At 42.4% G+C, this 20,657-nt stretch overlaps 1 protein-coding gene across 3 annotated transcripts in view; it reads left to right on the forward strand.

Annotated features, from left to right (window-relative positions):
- Positions 1 to 20,657, forward strand: part of ZNF536 (zinc finger protein 536) — a 453,697-nt gene that overhangs the window by 366,804 nt on the left and 66,236 nt on the right. The window contains exon 6 of one of the 3 annotated variants that reach the window (XM_079988708.1): positions 9,308 to 9,348. The exons of the other annotated variants lie outside the window; for them this stretch is intronic. Coding sequence (XP_079844834.1) covers positions 9,308 to 9,321 — 14 coding nt within the window. The 3' untranslated portion in view covers positions 9,322 to 9,348. The remainder of the gene's footprint in view (positions 1 to 9,307; positions 9,349 to 20,657) is intronic. 3 annotated transcript variants of the gene reach the window in all.

A 20,657-nucleotide genomic window follows, 5' to 3' on the forward strand; every position in this document is an offset into this window, starting at 1 on the left:
CTTCAGGATGAGAACAGAAATCGCGTGGCAGTAGCGGCAGGCCCCATTTGCTAAAGTGGTGCTTCAGGTTAAGAACAGTTTCAGGTTATGAACGGACCTCCAGAACGCATTAAGTTCTTGACCTGAGGTACCACTGTACATGGAAAGAGAGGAATGTCCCGTCAAAGTAATCTATCTTAGCACTTCCCAGATGTTTTGGGGCCACTACCCCCTTGGTTCCATAAACTCATCCCCAGTGCCCCCTACCCTATAAAAAGCATCAATCAGAATAGTGATTTGCACAAATCACTAAGGAAGATAATAACGCAATAAAATTCAAAATAGTAACAATGAATTGCACATTTATTCAAAATCCAATTAAAACTATTTAGTTTAATTTATTCAACACAATGGATGAATGTGATCCAGTGATACCAGGTTTTCAGATAGTCCAGTACCTCCTGCCTCCCCTTTGCATCTTAGCACCCCCTAGGCAATCCTACCACCCACTTTGGGAACCACTGATCTATCTGGACAGAACTATCTTCCATGCAAGACCTATTGGAATGAATGAATGGGACATGTGCGTGTGTATTGATGTTGGCTAAGGTGAAAATACATTTCCAGCTTTTCCATCCATTCTGCATATCCTTTTATTTGGGGAGTGAGGGTGGGATGGGCTGATTTAAGTAACATGCCAGGTTAGAAACTCTGCAAGATAATTCAAACATAAATCTGACCTGATTCTGTCTCAATTTGCTACGTTTCGTTAGCACTGAGCCAATTTTAATTTAGTTGCGTGTACGGTTGGCAGATAGCAAAGAGCCTGTTTGAACAATATGGAAAGTACAGGCTGGGCTCAGGTACAGTGGCGTAGCGTGGGTTATCAGCACCCGGGGCAAGGCAAGTAATTTGCGCCCCCTAACCCATGGATTTGCACCCCCTAACCCGTGGATTTGCGCCCCCTAACCCGTGGATTTCCCTAACCCCCAGATGTTGCGCCCGGTGCGGCCATCCCCCCCTGCACCCCCCACGCTACGCCACTGCTCAGGTAGCAAAGCAGATACGACCTTTCACTGCAGGTGGTAAATTCGTGTGTTTGTCTTCTGATTTCTCTTTCTCCAAAACAGCTGCCTTCACTACAAGTGGAGATGAAACTAACCTATGATACAGATTTGTAGTTCCCAAACTTTTTGTTTCCCCACAGAACACGTGAAAATTGCTGAAGGTCTTGGTGGACCACTTAATGATTTCTTTTCATAGCAGTTGTAAAGCATTGTGCTAGATCCTGTATGATTTTTTTTTTTTTTTGTATTTTTAATGCTTCTTTTATTTTTTTACCTATTGTAGTTTATTGCAGAATATAATAAACTACAATACTAGAAATAAAAGAAGCCGCTCAAATGAAATTAAAAATCAATGTGAATATTTAACATGACTCCTGTTTTCAACCACAGATCCACAGATACACTGTGCACCTACCACCTGAAGGAACCTCGGTGGTCTGCAGAGCACAGTTTGAGAACCCTTGAACTAGATCAGTATAAAGACCTACTGTAATATACAGCCCTGCAGGATTGCTAAGCTAATATTCTGCAAAGTGGGTTTTTAGCCAAAGTATTTCAGTTATCAGAAGCCAGGGTAAATGGAAGATCAAATTAGGCATCCATTGGTGTAGATAAAGATGGCAGGTTTGGATACCACCAAGGTGGAGATGTGTTGTGTGAAAGGGTGGGGCAGGAGAGTTTGATTGCATTTCCTGAGTTCCATTATCTTGATCTCATTGGGGAAATAGTAAATAGCTCTGCCTCTGAATCCATAATCACAGCTAAGCTCTATGGAGAATGTTTATCCTACTGATTTATTTCTTTTCTTTTTAAAAAATGTGCCCCATCTGTGGTGGATCTTGGCGTCAAAAATTTCAGTGGTGTCCTGCGCAACACCAAAATCCTGCCCCCCGCCTCTCGCCTTCCATTGGAGTAATAGTGGTGGTGCCTGCTCTGGTGCCCCAGAATCTCCATGTACAGTGTGACTATACTGGTCACATTCTCCTAGAGCTACCTCTGGTCCTATATTCTATTGTGTCCCTTTCAGCCTACCCCAATCCCTGCATGCTGTTAAAGCAGCCTTCTCTACCAGCTTGCAAGAGTTAGAGAGGGAGCTGCAGGAAGAATGAGAATTAAGATTTCCAGGTAAAGAGAGCCCTTTCTTTTAATCATCTGCATCCACATGGCTAAGCTGCTTCATCATCACTGTGATGCTTTAAAAACTGTGTGGCTCCAGCGAGATAAGTAATGGAAATCTATATGCACTAATATCACTGGTGAAAAAAAGCTGGCTTTGTTCAGATGTCACACTCAGCTATGGTTTAGTGCTGTGTGAAAGAGCCTTGAACTCATGCACTCTTCCTCCCCTCTCTTTCTCCAGTGCAGGTACAATAAGGTGACTGGAAGTGTTTGCAGCCATGGTTTGTTGTTATGTCTCAACCGGAACTAACTGTGTTTAGTGTTAACTAGCATGGCTTGCCTGGACAAGCTTATGATCCTGACTTGATTAGATAAACTGTAACTGAAACTCATCACAGTTCTTGGTTTGGATATCATGGCAAACTCTGGCTGGTTGAAAATGAAAGGAGATACTTCCACTCACCTTACAGCTGTGCCTGAGGATGGAGGGGAAGTAGGCTCCTGCACATCACACTAAACTATGGTTCAGCATTCTGTTCAAGTGAGGTTGCTTTCATCTCAAACCAATGGTATTAAGTCACTTACACTTCTGTTCTTTGATCCTTTAGTATCAGGAGCACAACAGGATCAATACTGGTGAGAAATCCGAACCTAGTCTATTATGAATTTTTTGCATTAGCCACATTCACAAACACTAACACAATTACAGCATAGACAGATGCCATCATCAGCTCCTCTTATTTGTCACCACTTTCCCTATTCATCGATACCAAATTTTGTTTATGTGTCCTTGCCTACAACTGGGATTTAGATTGCTTGGCCAGAAATTCGTTGAGTCTAGATGGTGCCATCTGCTGAATATTCTTCAACTGTTATTAAGCTTACAATTGTTCTTGGCCGTTGTTCTTTTTTTCTTTTTTTTATAAGTGTATTTAGTGAGGAAAGACAAGAAAGCTAAAATGGAGTGCTTGCAGTATCAGGCGTTTTCTAACTTTGGCAACCGGAGATGCGTTTTGGCAAACACACTCTGTGGATGGTGCCTATAAAGACCCATTTAGACCTATTTGTGCTTTTGCCATTGTATTAGTGAGCATCTGCAAATTTGCCAGCCATAACTTGGGAGTTTGCCCAGTTGTTGCTCTGGAGTGCAGTTTTGATGACCAAGTGCAAACTTAGATGAGGGTGAAGGACCTTGTCCCATTTCTCAGACCACCTGATGCTTGATGTAGTTGATATTTAGGGAACCAGCTGACAGGCTCTTGATCCAGATTTGAAGAGTGACCCTGCACCTTCTCATAGCTATGTGGGATGATTTCATTTCGGAACCAACAGCCTGGAGTAGTGAATCTCAGAGTGGTTTAACAATCAGTCCCTCTTCCCAGGGAACACTGTGAACTGCTGCTCTCTGAGAGGAATATAGGGGTCTTAACAACTCTTGCCCCCCCTTAACAAATTACAGTTCCCAGGATTCCTTGGGGGGAAGCCATGACTGTTTAAAGTGGTATGATACTGCTTTAAATGTGTAGTGCAGAGGAAGCCCTACTCAGAGTAAACCCGTTGAAGTTAATGGAGAGGGTTAACTTCAATTAAATGGGTCCGTTTTAGGTAGAACTTACTTGGATACCACTCACAAATCTTATAAAAGGGAACATTTGGCAGAACCCCAGTTCTCTCAAGCTCATAGTCACTGAATGTCTGAAAATGGGTAGCATTTTTTATTTTATTTTTACGTATGTGTGGACAGGCAGGCAATATTTACACAGTGCTTCCCTCCTGTGTCACTTAGGCTGTGTACACACCACACATTTGAAGCACATCCTTCCCCTCAGAGAATTCTGGGCATTGTACTTCAGTGGCATCGTGTGAGCAAGCGACAGCCAGGTACATGAGCGCTGGGGGGCAGGGGGCGCAGAAGGTGAGGGAGCCTACTGTGGCACCCCAGCCCTCACTGCTGACATTGACGGAGATACCGCGCCCCACATTGGAGCCGAGCAGGGGTATGTTGTGCTGCCTGTCGGCCTGTGGAATAAAATGCTCGGCCAGCAATGCAGCACTTGACAGGAATGAAGCAGGCGCCACTAGCACGGCCTGTCCCAGTGCCAAGCATTGGCTCCTCTGACACTGGGAGCACTGGGCTGGGCCGCACTGGGGACATCTGCATGGGGGTGCCTGCTTTTCTCCCCCTCAAAAATCCACATCTGGAGCCATGGCCCCACTGGCACCCCTACTCTACGCCCCGATGTACTTTACCCATTACAGAGTCCTAGTTTCCAGCAAGCCTTAACAAACCAGTTTCCCCAGAATTTCAGGCAACTGTGGGGGCCTCCATCAGCCCCTACTACATTTTGCCACTGTGAACTATATATAAATTCGTTACATACAGGCACGCACAAAATATAAAAGTAAATTATTAGCAGAACCTTTGACATATTTTACATGGACAATAGGTCATGGTCACAGCATACATTTAAAGCACGCAAACCACTTTGACAGTCATGGCTTCCACCAAAGAATCTTGGGAACTGTAGTTTTTAAAGGGCACACAGTTACAATTTCCAGCACACTTAACAAACTTTAGTTCCCAGGCTTCTTGGGGCGAAGCCATGACCGTCAAAGTTGTCAAAGTTGTACAAGAATGCTTTAAATGCAATGAGGCATGCTCAATCGAAATAGTGTATTGTGCAGTGAACTTCATGGCTAAGCAGAAATTTGAGCCCAGGTGTCTATAGTCAAAGTCTGAACATCAGATTGACATAAGATTCTAGTCCTCTCTGTGTGTCTCTTTTTTTTTGGGGGGGGGGTTTGCATATGCACATACATATTCCCATTTTTGTTCTGTGGCATAAAATCTTCAATTCTAAATTAAACTGTGAACAGTTTCCTTGGGAGAAGGGAAAGGATAATAAAAAGTGAGCTAGGATTTATCACACACACACACACACACACACACACACACACATAGCATAAAGCTTCTGCCATAAAACAGTTTTCACTAAGCTCTGAAAGTATCAGGCCGGAATTTCCAGGCCAAGCCTGAACCTTATCCGTTGTAATCATGGAATTGTTCTCAGTGGGGGCAGCAATGTTGAAAGTAAGCTATGTTTAAGAAGATAATAGAAATGCTGTGGCTTCAGCGTAGATACAAATACGTCTGAGGGTCCAAGGCTGTTCTGTGCGTGTTCAAAAGAATGAGTCACTGGGGATCAATTCATAAGGAAGAATTTTTGGACAGGGAATTCCCTTGCAACTGCACAGCCCATCTGAAGAGTTCTCAAGCTTTGTCATTGCAAAGTCTCCTCAGTTCCATTAATAAGTTGTCAGAACGTTCCCAAGGATAATTTGCAGGGTAGGTTTTTATTTACAGTACAAGCACATCTTACATGGAGGCTCGGTTCTGGGGTTCTACGTATTCAAATCATGCATAGCCAAACCCTTGGAGCTGCCCCGCAGGGGAAGGGAGAAAGCAAGAATCCCCTGTACTCCCAGAGCCCATGTGACAAGAGGACCTTGCCCAGTAAAAAAAGGCGGAGAAATTATAAGCTATTTTCCCAACCGGTGACCCCGAGTGGACATGGCATGAAAAGAGCTTTTAAGCTCTCCACCTTGCTTGAGGATTTGGGTACAAGGCCTGCTTAGTACATCAGCTCTGGAAGGTTGCAGATGCTCCTGCGAGACCTCATGGGAACTCAGCTGGTCTTGTCTCCACCTACAGCAAGGCGAAGAGCTTTAAAGCTCTTTCCATGCTGGATAACCCAGAGAACTTGGTGCAAAAAGAGTATTTTAAGGTCTCTGCCTCACTTGGATTTAACTTGCACAATTTCAACCACGTACAGTGGTACCTCACAAGATGAATGCCTCGTAAGACGAAAAACTCGCAAAACGAAAGAGTTTTTCGTTTTTTGAGTTGCTTCGCAAGACGGATTTCCCTATGGGCTTGCTTCGCAAGACGAAAACGTCTTGCAAGTTTGTTTCCTTTGTTTTGCAAGTTTGTTTCCTTTTTCTTAAAACCGTGCATTCACTTCGAGGAGCAACTCATAGCACGTGGTGTGGTAGCCTTTTTTGAGGTTTTTGAAGACTTTGGTGATTTTTGAAGCTTTTCCAGAGTCCGTGCTTCGCAAGACGAAAAAAATCGCAAGACGAAAAAACTCGCGGAACGAATTAATTTTGTCTTGCGAGGCACCACTGTATGATTGAAATCCAAATGCATATATCAACTGCATGTGTCAAAGCTTCATGCAGTGAATGCATGTGAGATGCAACCACCCTGTATTTTGCTTCACACAAACACACCTCACCAAAAAGCTCAGGACATCATAGATGGATTTATTGCAGGGCAATCCAGTGAAAGTGGGGTAGGTTACAAGAGAGTAACTGGCTCACGGCTTGGTGGCTGAAAGGAAGCTGAGTCTGACCTGGCCTTGATCTAGTGCATTGCACAGCTTTCCTCTGGATTTGAAGAGTCTGGGAAGCAATTCACACCCACCTCTGACAGATTCTTAGCAGCTTTGACGCATGCAGTTGATATATGTGTTTCCATCCCTTGAAAGTATAAATAGGGGTAATTCTGGGTACATGGCAGGATTAATATATGAACGTAAGAGCCCAGCTGGATCAGATCAAAGTAGTGTTGTGCTGCAAATCTCTTCAGCATTTTCCCCAACACTCTCCATCAATTAATGAGAAAAATAGATTGTGGTAGAAAGTTATAAAAAGGGGGGAGAGAAAAAAATGGTGCAGATATTCTTTTCAGCCCTTAAGCAACCAGCTAATCCTATGCTGCAGCCCTAGGTGGGAGGATGGGAGCTGAGACAGCAACAAAAAGAGGCTAGCTAGAGGCAGAGATGGCTTACATAGCCTGCTTTGGTTCCACCCCCCAGTCAACAGTGGGGTGCAACATATGCTTGCCCTCTGCCTCCCACACATGCCTTGCCCCTCTCTGATTTGGCTGTGGTGTGGCCCCAACTTGAATCCATCTAAGGCAGGCAAGAGGAGTATGTTTCTGCATATCTTTAAACCGTACGGTATCCTTTTGGAGATTTGATGAGATGCTTTTACCATGAGGACAGAGGCATTTTGCTTTGTCCACTTACTGTCATGTTGGCCTCGTGCTGGTGCAGCTAACACCAATATTTTGGGGAGCTGGTGAAAAGTCAACATGTACCTTTAGGCAAAACATAGTGAACTAGTCTTGGTGGGAGCACAACCCCAGCACTTTCAGTGAGAGGCAACATAGCAAAGGAAGAAGCACTACTGCAAGTCGGGTAATCCTTGTTGAGAAGAGTCTGTTATTTTCATAGAATCATATGCAGAATTGTAGAGTTGGGACCCTAAGGGTCATCTTCTCCAACCCCCTACAATGCAGGAATCACAGCTCAAGAATCCCTGAGAGAAGGCCATCCAACATCTCTTTTAAAACCTCCAATGAAGGAGAGTCCACCACTTTCTGATGGAGCCCATTCCACTGTCAAACAAGTCTTACTGTCAGAAAATTCTTCCTAATATTTAATCAGAATCTCCCTTCTTGTCATTTGAATCCATTTGTTTGGGTCTTACCTCTGCAGCAGGAGAAAACAAGCTTGTTCCATCTTCCATGTGACAGCCCTTAAGACATTTGAAGATGGCTACTTTCCTATATTGCTGTTTCACATGCACCAGCTAGGCACCCATCTCCTTCTCCTGACTCACACACACACACACACACACACACACACACACACACACACGGCTTCTGTGCCATGAGCACAAGGCAATATAGGATGTGTCTCAAAGTTTCCCCTCCCCCCAGGTATAAACACAGAACCATTAGCACATGCAACATTCTAGAATTCCAGAAACCTTTTTAAAGCATGTCCCAGTTCTAAATTCACTTGTCAAATTAAAATGCAGGTTTAATATATTTGCAACACTTGATTTAATTGTATATAGGCAAACCCTAGCGCTATATAAACACTGAATAAAGTTTGCTTGGGGACATTATGGTAATTCCCTGTGTTGTGTACCTAATAAAGCCAATATAGTGTCTCTGAACAGATCAGGGGTCCATTCGGATTTCCTTTTTAACTCCATGTGCTTGGACTTGCATCTCTCTCTCTGTGTTGCATGGCTTTGTGTTTGGGAACACAGTGCCCATCAAGGTGACCTTCGATGCTAACCTGGCCTTGCAGACACCCAGATCCATCCACTTCAGCAGTGTTGCCTTCCCTAGCTTAAGGAAAAGAGCAGCATGGGTGACCACACTGCACTCCCTCTCTACCTTGAAGAAGTCTAGGATAGGTCTGTGCCACCCATGGTAGCAACCAATCAGACAAGCCACTCAAATAGTTGTCAGTGAAACAACAGGCAACCTCAGAAGGCCGCAGCAGAAACCAAGAAGTTACAGACGTGCAACTCTATGCATTCCCACATAGGTTCAGAGTCCCAGCATCCTTTGTGTGACACGATCAAGGGAACCTGGGACACACCTCTGTGTCATGTCTGCATGACAAAATGCCTTGGGCCTGTCCTGACAGTGATTGGGGTAATGTGGCTGATGGGAGTGCCATGTTATATTGAGGGTGCAGGCTGGATCAGAGACAGTTCTCACAATCGCTCTGTACGCAGAGTTTCCTGCCCAGAGTGGTCTATTCAAGTGGGTGATCCAAATCCTTCACTTTGCGCCTGCTTTTGAATCATACCACCAACCTTATTGTGGATTAAGTAGGGATGACATGCCAATGACAAGCACACAAGGTGAATGATTTGGGTGACCTGTTCATCATGCATGTGAAGCTATCGGGGATGCACACAACAATGGTTGTGTGAATTAAAACTGGCCCAGGTTGGCATAGATTTAAAGGTACACTCAAATCAAGTTGGATTCTCCATTACCACCAAATGAATAACAAAAAAGATGTCTGAATTTTGCAAGTTACTATATTTTGGAGGCAGTTTTCCCCACACAATATCTGTTTAAAAAATATTTGTTAAATCTAATGATGTAATGTCAGTTTTTTGGGGGTAGGGGTGAGGGTATTTTAGATTGCAGACATATATAACTAATAGATAATAGGATTACCTATTCTTTTTGTAATATTATGCAATATTTAAATTTATGTTGATTTTCTCCATTTCACATGTAGTAATTAATTTTGTCTTACTGACAGATGATTCTCAATGACTGATTTTCAAGAGAAAATCCAGACAGGTATTTTTTAACAATTTGTTTTCATTCAGCTTGTATTTGTGGTTTTGGTTTTCAATGAGGGGAGGACATTATTCAGGCTTTATTGTGAGTTTAGTATTATTTAGATAACTGTAAGCCCCCTTACACATTTCCTTATGAAAAACTGCCAAGGGTCAGGTGGGGAGAAGAAGCAGTTAAAAATGCATACTGCTCTTTATCTGGGGATGCAGTGCTTAGACTCCCATACATGGCTCTCTTGCCATGAGTTCCAATCCAAATTCAATGGATAAAAACCATGCAAATAAATTCATTTCCTCTTTTGGGATGAATGGGGATCCTCTGTGAGCAGAGAAGCTCCATTTGTGCAAGCAAACATAAAAACACCTGTTATCCCGGGGCTAGTCATCATTACTGAATAAATGGTGAAACAATTAATTCTGCACTTTCCTCTCTGAGAGTTGAAGTACGTGGTTAGAAATGTCACATGTTACAGCTCTTCCTGGACCACGTTTAGGAATTTGGCATGTTTGTATGCTCTACCACATGAAAAACTTATCTTGATGTGCTAGCTTTCTATTTGCAGGGAGGGCTCTCTCCCCAACCTCTAGGCTTACCCCTCCCTTACTTGAAAGAATATGTTTCTTAGTTGGAAGATATGCTGCTCTGCTTCTGCATCTTTGCTGTGACTTCACAATTGTGGGTACAATCAAAAATTGGTAGTATTGACATTGATTTCAGTGGAGGTGGGGGATGTCTGTTGCATCTGTGGTCCCCCAATCAGACCATGTACTACAATTTACTTTCTGTTTAAGAGAGGCCAGCAGCCTGGGGTCCTTCTGAGTCAGGGTTATAGAGAAGACCTGGTGGGGCTATTGCCCCTACAGGAAGTCCCAACCTCTTCTCATCACCAGCAACCTAAATTCAAATAATATTGCTTGGCTATCTCTTTTAAAAAAAGTCCCTGGTCACATTTACACCATACATTTGGTGTAAATGTGACCATACACTCTGGTCACATTTACCATACATTTAAAGTGCTATGATACCACTTTGAACAGCTATGACTTCCACCAAAGAATTCTGGGAGCTGTAGTTTGTTATGGGTGTTGAGCATTGTTAGAAGGCCCCACTTCCCCTTTCAGAGCCACAGTTTTCAGAGTGGTTTAATAATCCCTCTTACTGGGTGACATGCAGCTCTGTGAGAGTAATGGGGGTCTCTTAACAACTCTCAGCACCCTTAGCAAACTACAGCACACAGAATTCTTTGTGGGACGCCATGACTGTTTAAAGTGGTATCTTCTTGTTGGTATCCATTTATCTTGGGAGATGAAAGAGGAGTTCACATTTGGGGATGAAGTACTCTTGGAAGGTTACAGCACCTGCTGCAGCTGTAGAGACTGATAAGAGAGATGCTTTGTTGCAGATGGGGCAGTTGAAGGTGTTCAGTTGTGCTGCCATAGATGCCCCATCGTGTTTCTTCTCTCTGTGGCTCCTCCCAGTGGTCATTCCTCCTCTGGTCACTGCTATGGATGCTGTGGCATCACTCCTATGGTATCATAGCTTTTTTCAAATATATGATGTGAATGTGGCTTTTCTCTGTTATCCCTTCCCCCTTCCCTGAGATTTGGAGTTCTGACACTCACAGTCTCCACCCCAGAGTCTGGAATACTTATCGCTTCCCTTTCAATTTCCTCCTCTGGGATAATAAAGGCTTCCAGGTGCAAGCCTTTGTCAGCTGCGGAGCTTCCCAGTTGTATGACTGCTGCTCCTGCTGTTGCTGTTTTCTGGGTTTAGGGTTGCCAGACCTCCAGGGCCGACCTGAAGTTTTCAGGTGGCAACTTCCAGGTGGCAGAGGGAGGGCTTGAAACTCCAGGATGCCGAGAGTTCCTTAAATTACTACTACTACTATTATGAAGATTGTATTTTCAGCTTGCATGTTTAAGCCTGGTAGAAGCAGGCTGCAAATTATTGCACAGACTCTCTGGAGTGTCCGCCCTCCTCAGCTCCCGTCTCTCTTCTCCCAATTAACCTCCGTCTCTGGGGCTCAGTGGCGGGAAGGAGTTTGATGACATATTCTCAGTGACTCTGGTTAATGCTCAATGTTTCATGCTTTATGACATAACCAGTGGCTGTCACTAGGTCTCAGGTTTGGGCCCTGGCAACCCTCTCCAAGACTTATCTGCTGAGAAGCAGGACCACCACAGCCTTACTCACCCCATCACCACACCAGACAATTGTGTGTATATATATATATATATATGTATGTATGTATGTATATATACAGAGAGAGAGAGAGAGTTGGCTGTGATGATGCCATAGAACAGGGATATTCAACAGGTAGATCATGATCTACTAGTAGATCACTGGACACAGTTGATCATGAGACGCTTAATTATCCCCCCCCCAAAGAAAGCTTTGGTTCCCCTAAAAAAAACTCAACAACAACTTTGCCTCCCTTAAAAAAAGCTTCGCCTGTCAATAACAATGGGTAGATCACAGCCAGTATTTTTATAATGTGAGTAGATCACAGTCTCTCTGGAGTTGGATGTGTCTGCCATAGAGGGTTGAGGACTGGAGTCTGCTGTCAACAGCTTCTTACCCTCTGCCTCAAATTCGTCTTCTGCATAAAGTGGGAATGTTTGTGGCCAGAAGCAGGACTTTTAAACCAGTTACTCCAAGACTGTGGGGCAGTCTCCCCCTCTTTAACCCCCACCTCAGAGGGTATCTTTGCTCTTCTTGCTATCTTTTAGCAGGGATCACAAAACATTTGGCCTTTATTCTTGCTGACTACCTCCTTGGTTTTTCCTCCCCCCCCTTTTTATTTTATTTTATTTTACTAGATTGCTGTTGTGCCTTTTGTCTTTGATGTTTATTTGCATTCTAATGTGCTATCACAATTGTTGTACGCCACCTTGAGCCCTGGAAAGAAGGCATGGAAATGTTTCAAATAGATAAATGTCAATCAAGTGCCTGCCATCAAGGTAGCTCAATAATGGATTCCAGCATTTCTCTGTAGCTATAGGGAATTCAAGAAAAAGAAGAAAATGTAGGCAATTATGTTAGAATGAATATTTGTCACAATCTACAAAAATGTCAACAAGAAAGAAAGAAAGAAGCAGGCCTGAAGAAAGTATTGGTGTTCAATTATCATTTTTTCCCATTTAGAAAATGATGGTATATCACACATACAAATACACCTTAATTCTCCAGTGCAGGTGTCTAGGCTCCATACAGACTGGCTGAAAATACCACCTATTGGTTTATGGACAAACATTTTTAGCACTTTCACATTTCCCCTATGATGACTAAATGGATAGTGCACTAGAGTATAGCCTAGATTTCTTAATAATTATGAAGAATCATTTAGTCTTAACTCACAGTCTACCCTGTTGTAGACTGTTATGGTCCTTGACCATGCAATTTGAGTCATGAAATATGAGTTGGGTGGCTTCTTGGAGTGAGTTGGTCGAAGCACTATCTGAAAGTATTTTCTGAAAGAGTGTTGTTGTTGCTGATTTAGGATTAATACTTATCTGAAACTTGTGAGCTGTAGCAAACATTTGTTTGGTGGGAAGATGGAGATACCACATGTGTCCAGTTAATTCAGGGGACCATGGCTCTTATTTCTTAATGACGTAAGAATGGCTGGGGCAACCCAGTCAGATGGGCGGGGTACAAATATTATTATTATTATTATTAGTAGTAGTAGTAGTAGTGGTGGTGGTGGTATTTAATGGAGAACTACATAGATACAGATGCAAATTGATTAAGAAATTGTTTCAGCCTTGGTGCGCAGTCTGTATTTTATTTTGAGTAGATGCTTCTCTTCTCATTAAATGTCTTGTCATTCCTACTGATGCTGGCAGATCCACACACCTTTCATCTTATGCTCATATCAAGAAATTCCATCTGAATTGCTGCTTCTTAACATCAGCTTGATTTCTTCTCCAGAACTGGTAGCAAACAGTGCGGTTTCATTTTTAAATCGGACAGACCATCTTTTAGTGCCTCTCTCCTTGAAATCAGATCATAAAAGGACAGCCCCCTTTATCAGATTGCAAAAGGGAACCAGCATGGAAAGTAATGCCAGGAGCAGGTCCGGCCCTACCATTAGCCAGATGGATGCATCCCTTGCATAATCGGCCGTTCTGCTAACTGAAAGGGATCTGGGATACTATACAGTTCATTGACAGTGCAGCAGCTACTAGTGCTGCTTGGGGCTGGAAGAAATTATTGGAAACATTTTTGGCCTGAGTTTGGGCGCACTGGCTTGCGTTTCTGCCTGGGAAACATTAGCACTGCTCAACCCAGTCTGCAGTTACAGTATCAGCCAGTCTTGCACAGCTTACAGCCTCGGTGACATCTGCACTCCAGGAATGTCTGAGGTTGCCAGGTCTGGGGCGTTTAGGACTAAGATGCATCAAGTTTTGGTCCCATGATTTCTTACTTTTATTATCCGCATAAGAAAGACATTTGCTGTCAGTGTCTTACTCCTTGGTACCATCTTTGGCGGGCCACGACTTTGACGGAATATCTGAAGTTCAGGAGCAAAACCAAATCCTGTAAGAATCCATGCAAGCTTTTTTTGCTGACAACAATGGGATATGGATAGTGGCTCAGTGTTTCAGGTGGTAACGAAACACAGGGGGCTGTTAATCATGCTCACAGCATCCGTCTTCAATTCTTTTTTTGCCGGTGCGGTTCCCCCCTCCCCAAAATATTCTATTAGTTTTTGTTACGTATGATCTCCCTTTTGTGAATCCATGCTGAATATCTTTAATTAAATCATAACTTTCCCTGTTTTGTCCCTGATTAGTGTTTCCAATATCTTCCCCACTGCTGAAGTTGAGCTTACTGGTGTTTAATTTCCTTGATCTTCCCTAGAGCTGTTATTAAGCATAAGTGTTACATCGGTTGCCCCATCCATTAGTATTAAAGTTGCTTGCTGACTTCTACCTTTCTTCTTTTAAAACATTGGTGGGAACTCTTCTCATTTTCATCCCTCAAATGTTTTTTCAAATGAGTTTCTCTCTCTCTTTACCTATTTGCATTCATATTTTCTTCTCTGTTCTCTGCAAGCCTTTGGAGCTGATGGATGATCTTTATAGCATTAGCTTTTTCTAGATCTGTTGAAACCAGCAGAGGAATGGCCATCATTTCAGATCTTGTTAGTGCAACCCCAAATTACTTTGCCACGCCTGTGCCTCCGTTTAAAAAGTTGTATCAGTGTTCATTGGTCAATATTTTTTGTTTAATGTCAGGGTCCATTGATCATGCCCAAACTACAAGATAAGAGAGTCAGTGTGGTGTAGTGGTTAGAGCAGGGTTCAAGTCCCACTCAGCTATGAAGCTCACTGGGTGAACTCAGGGGCCAGTCACTGCCTCTCAGCCTAGCCTACCTCATAGGGTTGTTGTGAGGATAAAATGAGGAAGGGAAGAACCATTGTATGCCACCTTGAGCTGCTTGGAGAGAAAAAAATGGAATGCAAATGCAGGAAACAAAAAATATATAGCCTGGTACACCTATGGATGTGCATACTCTGATTTATTGCTATGCAACCCTGTTCCCATACTATATATGGTCATGAATGCGTGGACAGGAAGGAATAGAATCTTAGATCCACTCTGACTTCTGCATGGTCAACCAAAGGTCTGAATAGAGCCTGAATTTATTTAAGTTGCACATTCATTAGAGCTCTCTGTGTGACCAGGAAATTGAGTCCACACACCATGAGCTCAGACAGCTACCCACTTACTTGGGTAAGCAATGCTCAGACCATCAACTGAATCTATGAAGGTTGGGAGCTTAATTCCTGTCCCAAGTTATTTCAGTTCACAGATATGTTGGATGGACAGGTGACTGGTGACTGAATGTCAGATTTGACGTTGACAAGAATTATGGGGGTCATCCACACTTCCGCCTGTTCTGTGCCTAGAAAACATGTGTCAGAGCGGTTTTGCCTTTCTTCTACTGCTTTCCCTGGAAAACCTGCTCTTTCGTCCTCAATCAGAACAAACAGCAAGCATCAGAAAACCCAATTGCTGCTTGTTTTGATTCAGAACTAAGGAGCCAACTCCTAGGAGCTAAGGTCCCTTCAGTCCCCTCCCTTAAGATACTTTGTGGGACGGGGCTTACCTGCCTTTCAATATTCCATTCAAGTTGGCATCTCTGAAACCCCAGGTTTTCCTGGAGGGAAACGGCAGGGCAAATGAAAATGTGAAGGAGCCCTAAGTTTGAGGGGAGGTAAAAGTTCTGTCTGCAATATGAAAAGCTACGATAGCTTGTTTAAATATAGACGAGCTACATGGACTGAGTAAATGCATCCTAAGGGCAGATCTGTGCTTGTTGGCAGCTATGCTTTAGGTTGCCCTTTCTTAAAGAACCTTTTTTTGGGGGAAATGGATGCTATTGCATTGAAACGAATTGGGTGGTTTGGTAATATCTGCTCATTTGTTGTTTATTTCATAAAATTTATACACCGCTTGACTGCAAAGAAAATCCCTCAAAGTGCCTTAATAGAGAACAAAACAATAAAATTGCCAGTCAAAACAGCTCTTTGAAGCGTTCAAAAATAAAATCAGCAATAAACTGGAAACAGATTAAAATAAATGTCAACATTCTACATGTCTGGGTAAAGGTAAAGGGACCCCTGACCATTAGGTCCAGTCGTGACCGAATCTGGACTTGCTTTATTGGCCAAGGGAGCCGGCGTACAGCTTCCGGGTCATGTGGCCAGCATGACTAAGCCGCTTCTGGCGAACCAGAGCAGCGCACAAAAATGCCGTTTACCTTCCCACTGGAGCAGTACCTATTTATCTACTTGCGCTTTGATGTGCTTTTGAACTGCTAGGTTGGCAGGAGCAGGGACCAAGCAACAGGAGCTCACCTAGTCGCGGGGATTTGAACCGCCGACCTTCTGATCGGCAAGTCCTAGGCTCTGTGGTTTAACCCACAGCACCACCCACGTCCCTCACATGTCTGGGTAGTCTTGCCTAAACAACACTGTTTTTTAGCAGGTGTTGAAAAGAGCACAGTGAAGGCGCCCGGCTGATGTCAATAGGCAGGGAGTTCCAAAGTGTGGGTAATGCCACGCTAAAATATTGTTTTTTTACAAAGGCAGAACAAGAATTATGCAGCACCTGTAACAGTGCCAGTTCTGCAGATCAAAGTGATCGAGCGGGCTATAAGATGATGTTTCAGGTAAATTTTCCTCTTGTCACCTGATTTGCATAGGCATTTCCATCATTTAACGATGAACTTGTGTGTGACAAGCAAGCCATTACAGCTATGGGCATTACTTTGACAGACAGAACTTTGCTACCTCTTGACATCACCTCAAATGGCAGGACGCCTGTTCACTTAACCCTGGATGTTGCAAAACTCAAACAAGAGGGACCAGATGGTGGGTTGGTTTGGATAAATTTGGAGCAATTCCCAATTCTGGTCCACCTGCCACCTGGTGTCATTTTGAGATTTGCCCTGATGGCTGAAAAAGTCCTGCTCTGAATTAATCAAAGCGTAAAAATAAGGCCTTGAGGTGATGCTGCTGGCTGCATACCCAAATGGGTGAATGCTAGGACTATAAGGAAGTTGGCAATGCATTTCGAATATGAACTTACTGCCTAGTTCATAGCCCAGTTAAGGTGAATAATGTGGATTTCAGGTGTTTGAGAGTCTTACTGACTTCAGAGGGATGAAATAAGTTTAATAAAAAGGATCAACCAAGGCACACAGGAAGCCACCCTTGGGGTGTGTCATTTTAGGGGGTGAAACAATTTTTGCAAATTTCTTCAGTGAGGGGGGTCTTTAAAGTATGGTTTAGGGTGTGAGGAATTCAAATCTGCTATTCTTTTTGTGATTGAGCATTTACCTTGGTAAGTCTACGTTTGATGAAGTACATAAACTGCTTTTGGAAAACCAAAGAGTTTACATTTTACCTTCCAAAAATGTCGGGTAATTCTTAACAAGAAACAAACAAACATGCAAGCAAACAAATGCCAAGTTCTTGGCAATCATATTTAATTATTTCTATGCCATTTTATGCACATTTTACTTACAAAAAAACCCTAAATTATATTAATTTAACTAAAATATATTTTGAATCCCCAAGTCATGTTACAGCTTTGTAGCACCCCTCTTTATTATTATTTTGGAATTTGAAAATGGAAAAAGTCAACACTCAGTTGAGTCAGACCACTATTCTATCTGGGTCAGTATTATCTACTCTGACTGACAGTGACTCCCTAAGCCCTACTGGGGACCTTCCTCAAGTCACCTATGAATTATGTGCCTGCCATTGGAACTAACGTGTTTCCATGAAATCAACCTGTTAATATATTTATATATAAGTGTGTGTGTCTACACACCCACACCCACACACCCCTATTTGTCATCTATCTGTCTATCTAATCTATCCACCCTGCTCTGTCCTTAACTCACCCATATTGCGCAAACATAAAAAAAGAGAAAAGTCGACTACACTTTGGATAACAGGGTGTCATTCATCTTTCTGGAAATCCTGGGAACCTGAGCATGATGGTGTGAGTTTGAGCTGGAGTAACAGACTGAATACCCCCTTCCTCCCCACCCCCTTTAAAGATAAAAGTCAGACACTGCATGCTACTGTAATGACATTTTATATCTTCTCTTCCACAGTCTAGCAGAGGGAGCCACAGGTGTTCCATTGGAATTACTCACACATTTGTCGAATTGGACATTCTGTCATTAAATGGACTTAAAACTAAAAAGCCTTTGTCTGCGGACGGTGACCAATAGAGAGAGACTTTGGATTATCTGATATCCCATAACTTAATCATATGGCTCTTAAGAGTGAGGCATAAACAGCTGTGTCTCACTAATATGCATGCAATATGTGTAAAGTGATATGCTTTAATTCTAAACTTGTTTTCAGCAGGAAGAAGGAGTTGGGGGGGGGAGCATTTAGACAAGGAACATAAACATTCAGCATTTAACCATTTTTGTTCCTGGAGGCAAAAAAAATTCATCACCTGATATTTATTAAGATGGCCGGCCCTATTTGCTCTAACAATATGTACCACAAAGGAGCTGTCAAAATGTTTTCAAACTTGGATCGCAAACTTTATCAAATATAGCTCCAGGAATGGCTTCACTCACGCTTTCAGAAGCCACAAATAAATAAATATATTTATAATAGTTTTTTTAAAAAAATAAAAAAGCTTTATCTCCAACAATATAGGCAAAACAACACTGTTGTCTTTTTCTTTAATTTATTGCCTGCGGTGTTTTGTGCTTTTCAAATGCTACTAGCATATATGCATTTGAAATCTGTTTTCCCCTCCACCTTAATTGATAGTCTGTGCCCTTTGCATTTCTTATTACTTAAGTATGTGTGCTTTAATAATATTAAAAACTAAGACAAAGAAACTGTAGATTAGAGACTTTATTTTCAGGGTAAAATGATACGGATAAGTGAGCGTCAACTGACCAGAAATTATTTGCTTCTGTCTGTTAGACACGTAATGGAGTCATTTAACTAGTCAAATTAGGAGCTGTAGAAATGCACTATGCTTCATTACTGAGTTCGAATGGGCACCATTTTACATTTACGTCAAAAATTATCTCATAGCAAATTAATGTTTTCATTGTGCCGAAACACCAAAGCAATGCAGTAGTAGCACCACCTAGAGGCCGTTTTGAAAATATTTCCAAATGTATTTTTATCCCTTGTAGAAGTGAAGAAAACAATGATAAATAGATTAGCTTTAAAATGCCAAAGCTTGATCAACCTGCACCTCTCAACAACAAAAAAGAAGTTATTTTTTATCCCTACAATTTAGTGAAGTATCATATCAAGGTAGATAAAGGTGGAACTGCACTATCAATAGTTGCAATCTTCATACTTCAAAATTATGGCTGTGGTATAAAAGGATTGCTGCCATATATATATATATATATATATATATATATATATATATATATATTCCAAGGCCTGCTCAGTTCTTCTACAAGAAGCTTTGAGATTTGTTAAAAATTGGAAAGTTCTGAGGTTAGTGAACACCATGAACAAGATGGCACTTCTCGAAATTGCAGATTTGAGGGTTTCCTGTATAAAAAGCAAAGGTCTTGAATATTGACATTGGATCTTACCTGAACATAAGCTATATACACAACGGAAGTACTCAAATTTTGCCATAGCATGCTTCCCCTGGTTAAGGAACAGTTGCTTAAGACAACTAAAAAGTACTAAACTGTTGTTTATGTCATATCTTGAGTTGGGAACAGAACTGGGTGCATGTTTAAATGGGGGAGAATGTCATATATGTAAGTTTCCGGTGAAGAAGAAGAAAAGAAATTGAAAACACAATAAACAAAACAAGGAAGGAATTGTTTCCATGAATTCCTAGCAGCCCCCTATATGCCTGCTTTCAGTGTCCATATTTGACATGTTAAAGTCACCCTGATATTCTTGTACATCAGCATGTTCACTTGGAGAACTATTTTCTGTGAGTGCACCCCTACTTAGTGACAGCTGGTATTTACCACATCAGGTGAAAAGCTTGGGAGCTAACAGGCTCCCTGATGTGGTAAATACCAGTTGTCATCATGTTGGGGAGGGGTGCATTCATAAGACAAACTCTCTATGTGAAATTGATGAGGTAAAATAATCTCATGATGACTTCACCATGGGAAAGATGAAAGGAGAAATCAGTCCATAGTCAAAGGGTGGTTTTCCGTGTGATGATGCAGAGATGCAGAATTTGCAGTGGGATGTTGCATGAACCGAACAGATCTGTGGTGGATGTGTGCACACATCTGTGTCACCCTGGAGGGAGAGGTGTGAATTCCCCTTTCAAATGACATCCTGGAAAGACGGAACAAAGATAAGTAAGTTTTTAAAAAAATGCAGCTATGAGGATGCACCAGGAATTATTTGCAGCTGTTGCTGCTTCTGTGTCATGCATGCTTATGTTAACTACTCTAAGAAGAGCAGGATGGAAATGTCTTGGATAAAATTAATAGGAGGTTTGCCTGATACTGAACAGTTTGTCCATCTAGTTCAGTATTGTCTACTCTGGCTGGCAGCAGCTCTCCAGGGTCTCAGACTGAGATTTGTCCCCTCATTTTCATCTAGAAACTTGGGACCATCTGCATTCAAGGCATGTGCTCTACCACCAAGCTTCTCTGTTGTCCCTTGCCAAATGTATATGGCAGTTATCAATGAGGAGGCCAGGCTTGCCAAATGTATGACCACCAAGCCAGATGCAGCTCTCCGGCCATGACATGCATTATAGCTGTCCAGGTGATTTATGAGGATTTTAAAACACACAAACACACACAAATCGCTGCG

The sequence above is a fragment of the Podarcis cretensis genome, assembly GCF_951804945.1.
Source record: "Podarcis cretensis genome assembly, chromosome: 8".
NCBI classification, from domain to species: Eukaryota; Metazoa; Chordata; class Lepidosauria; order Squamata; family Lacertidae; genus Podarcis; species Podarcis cretensis.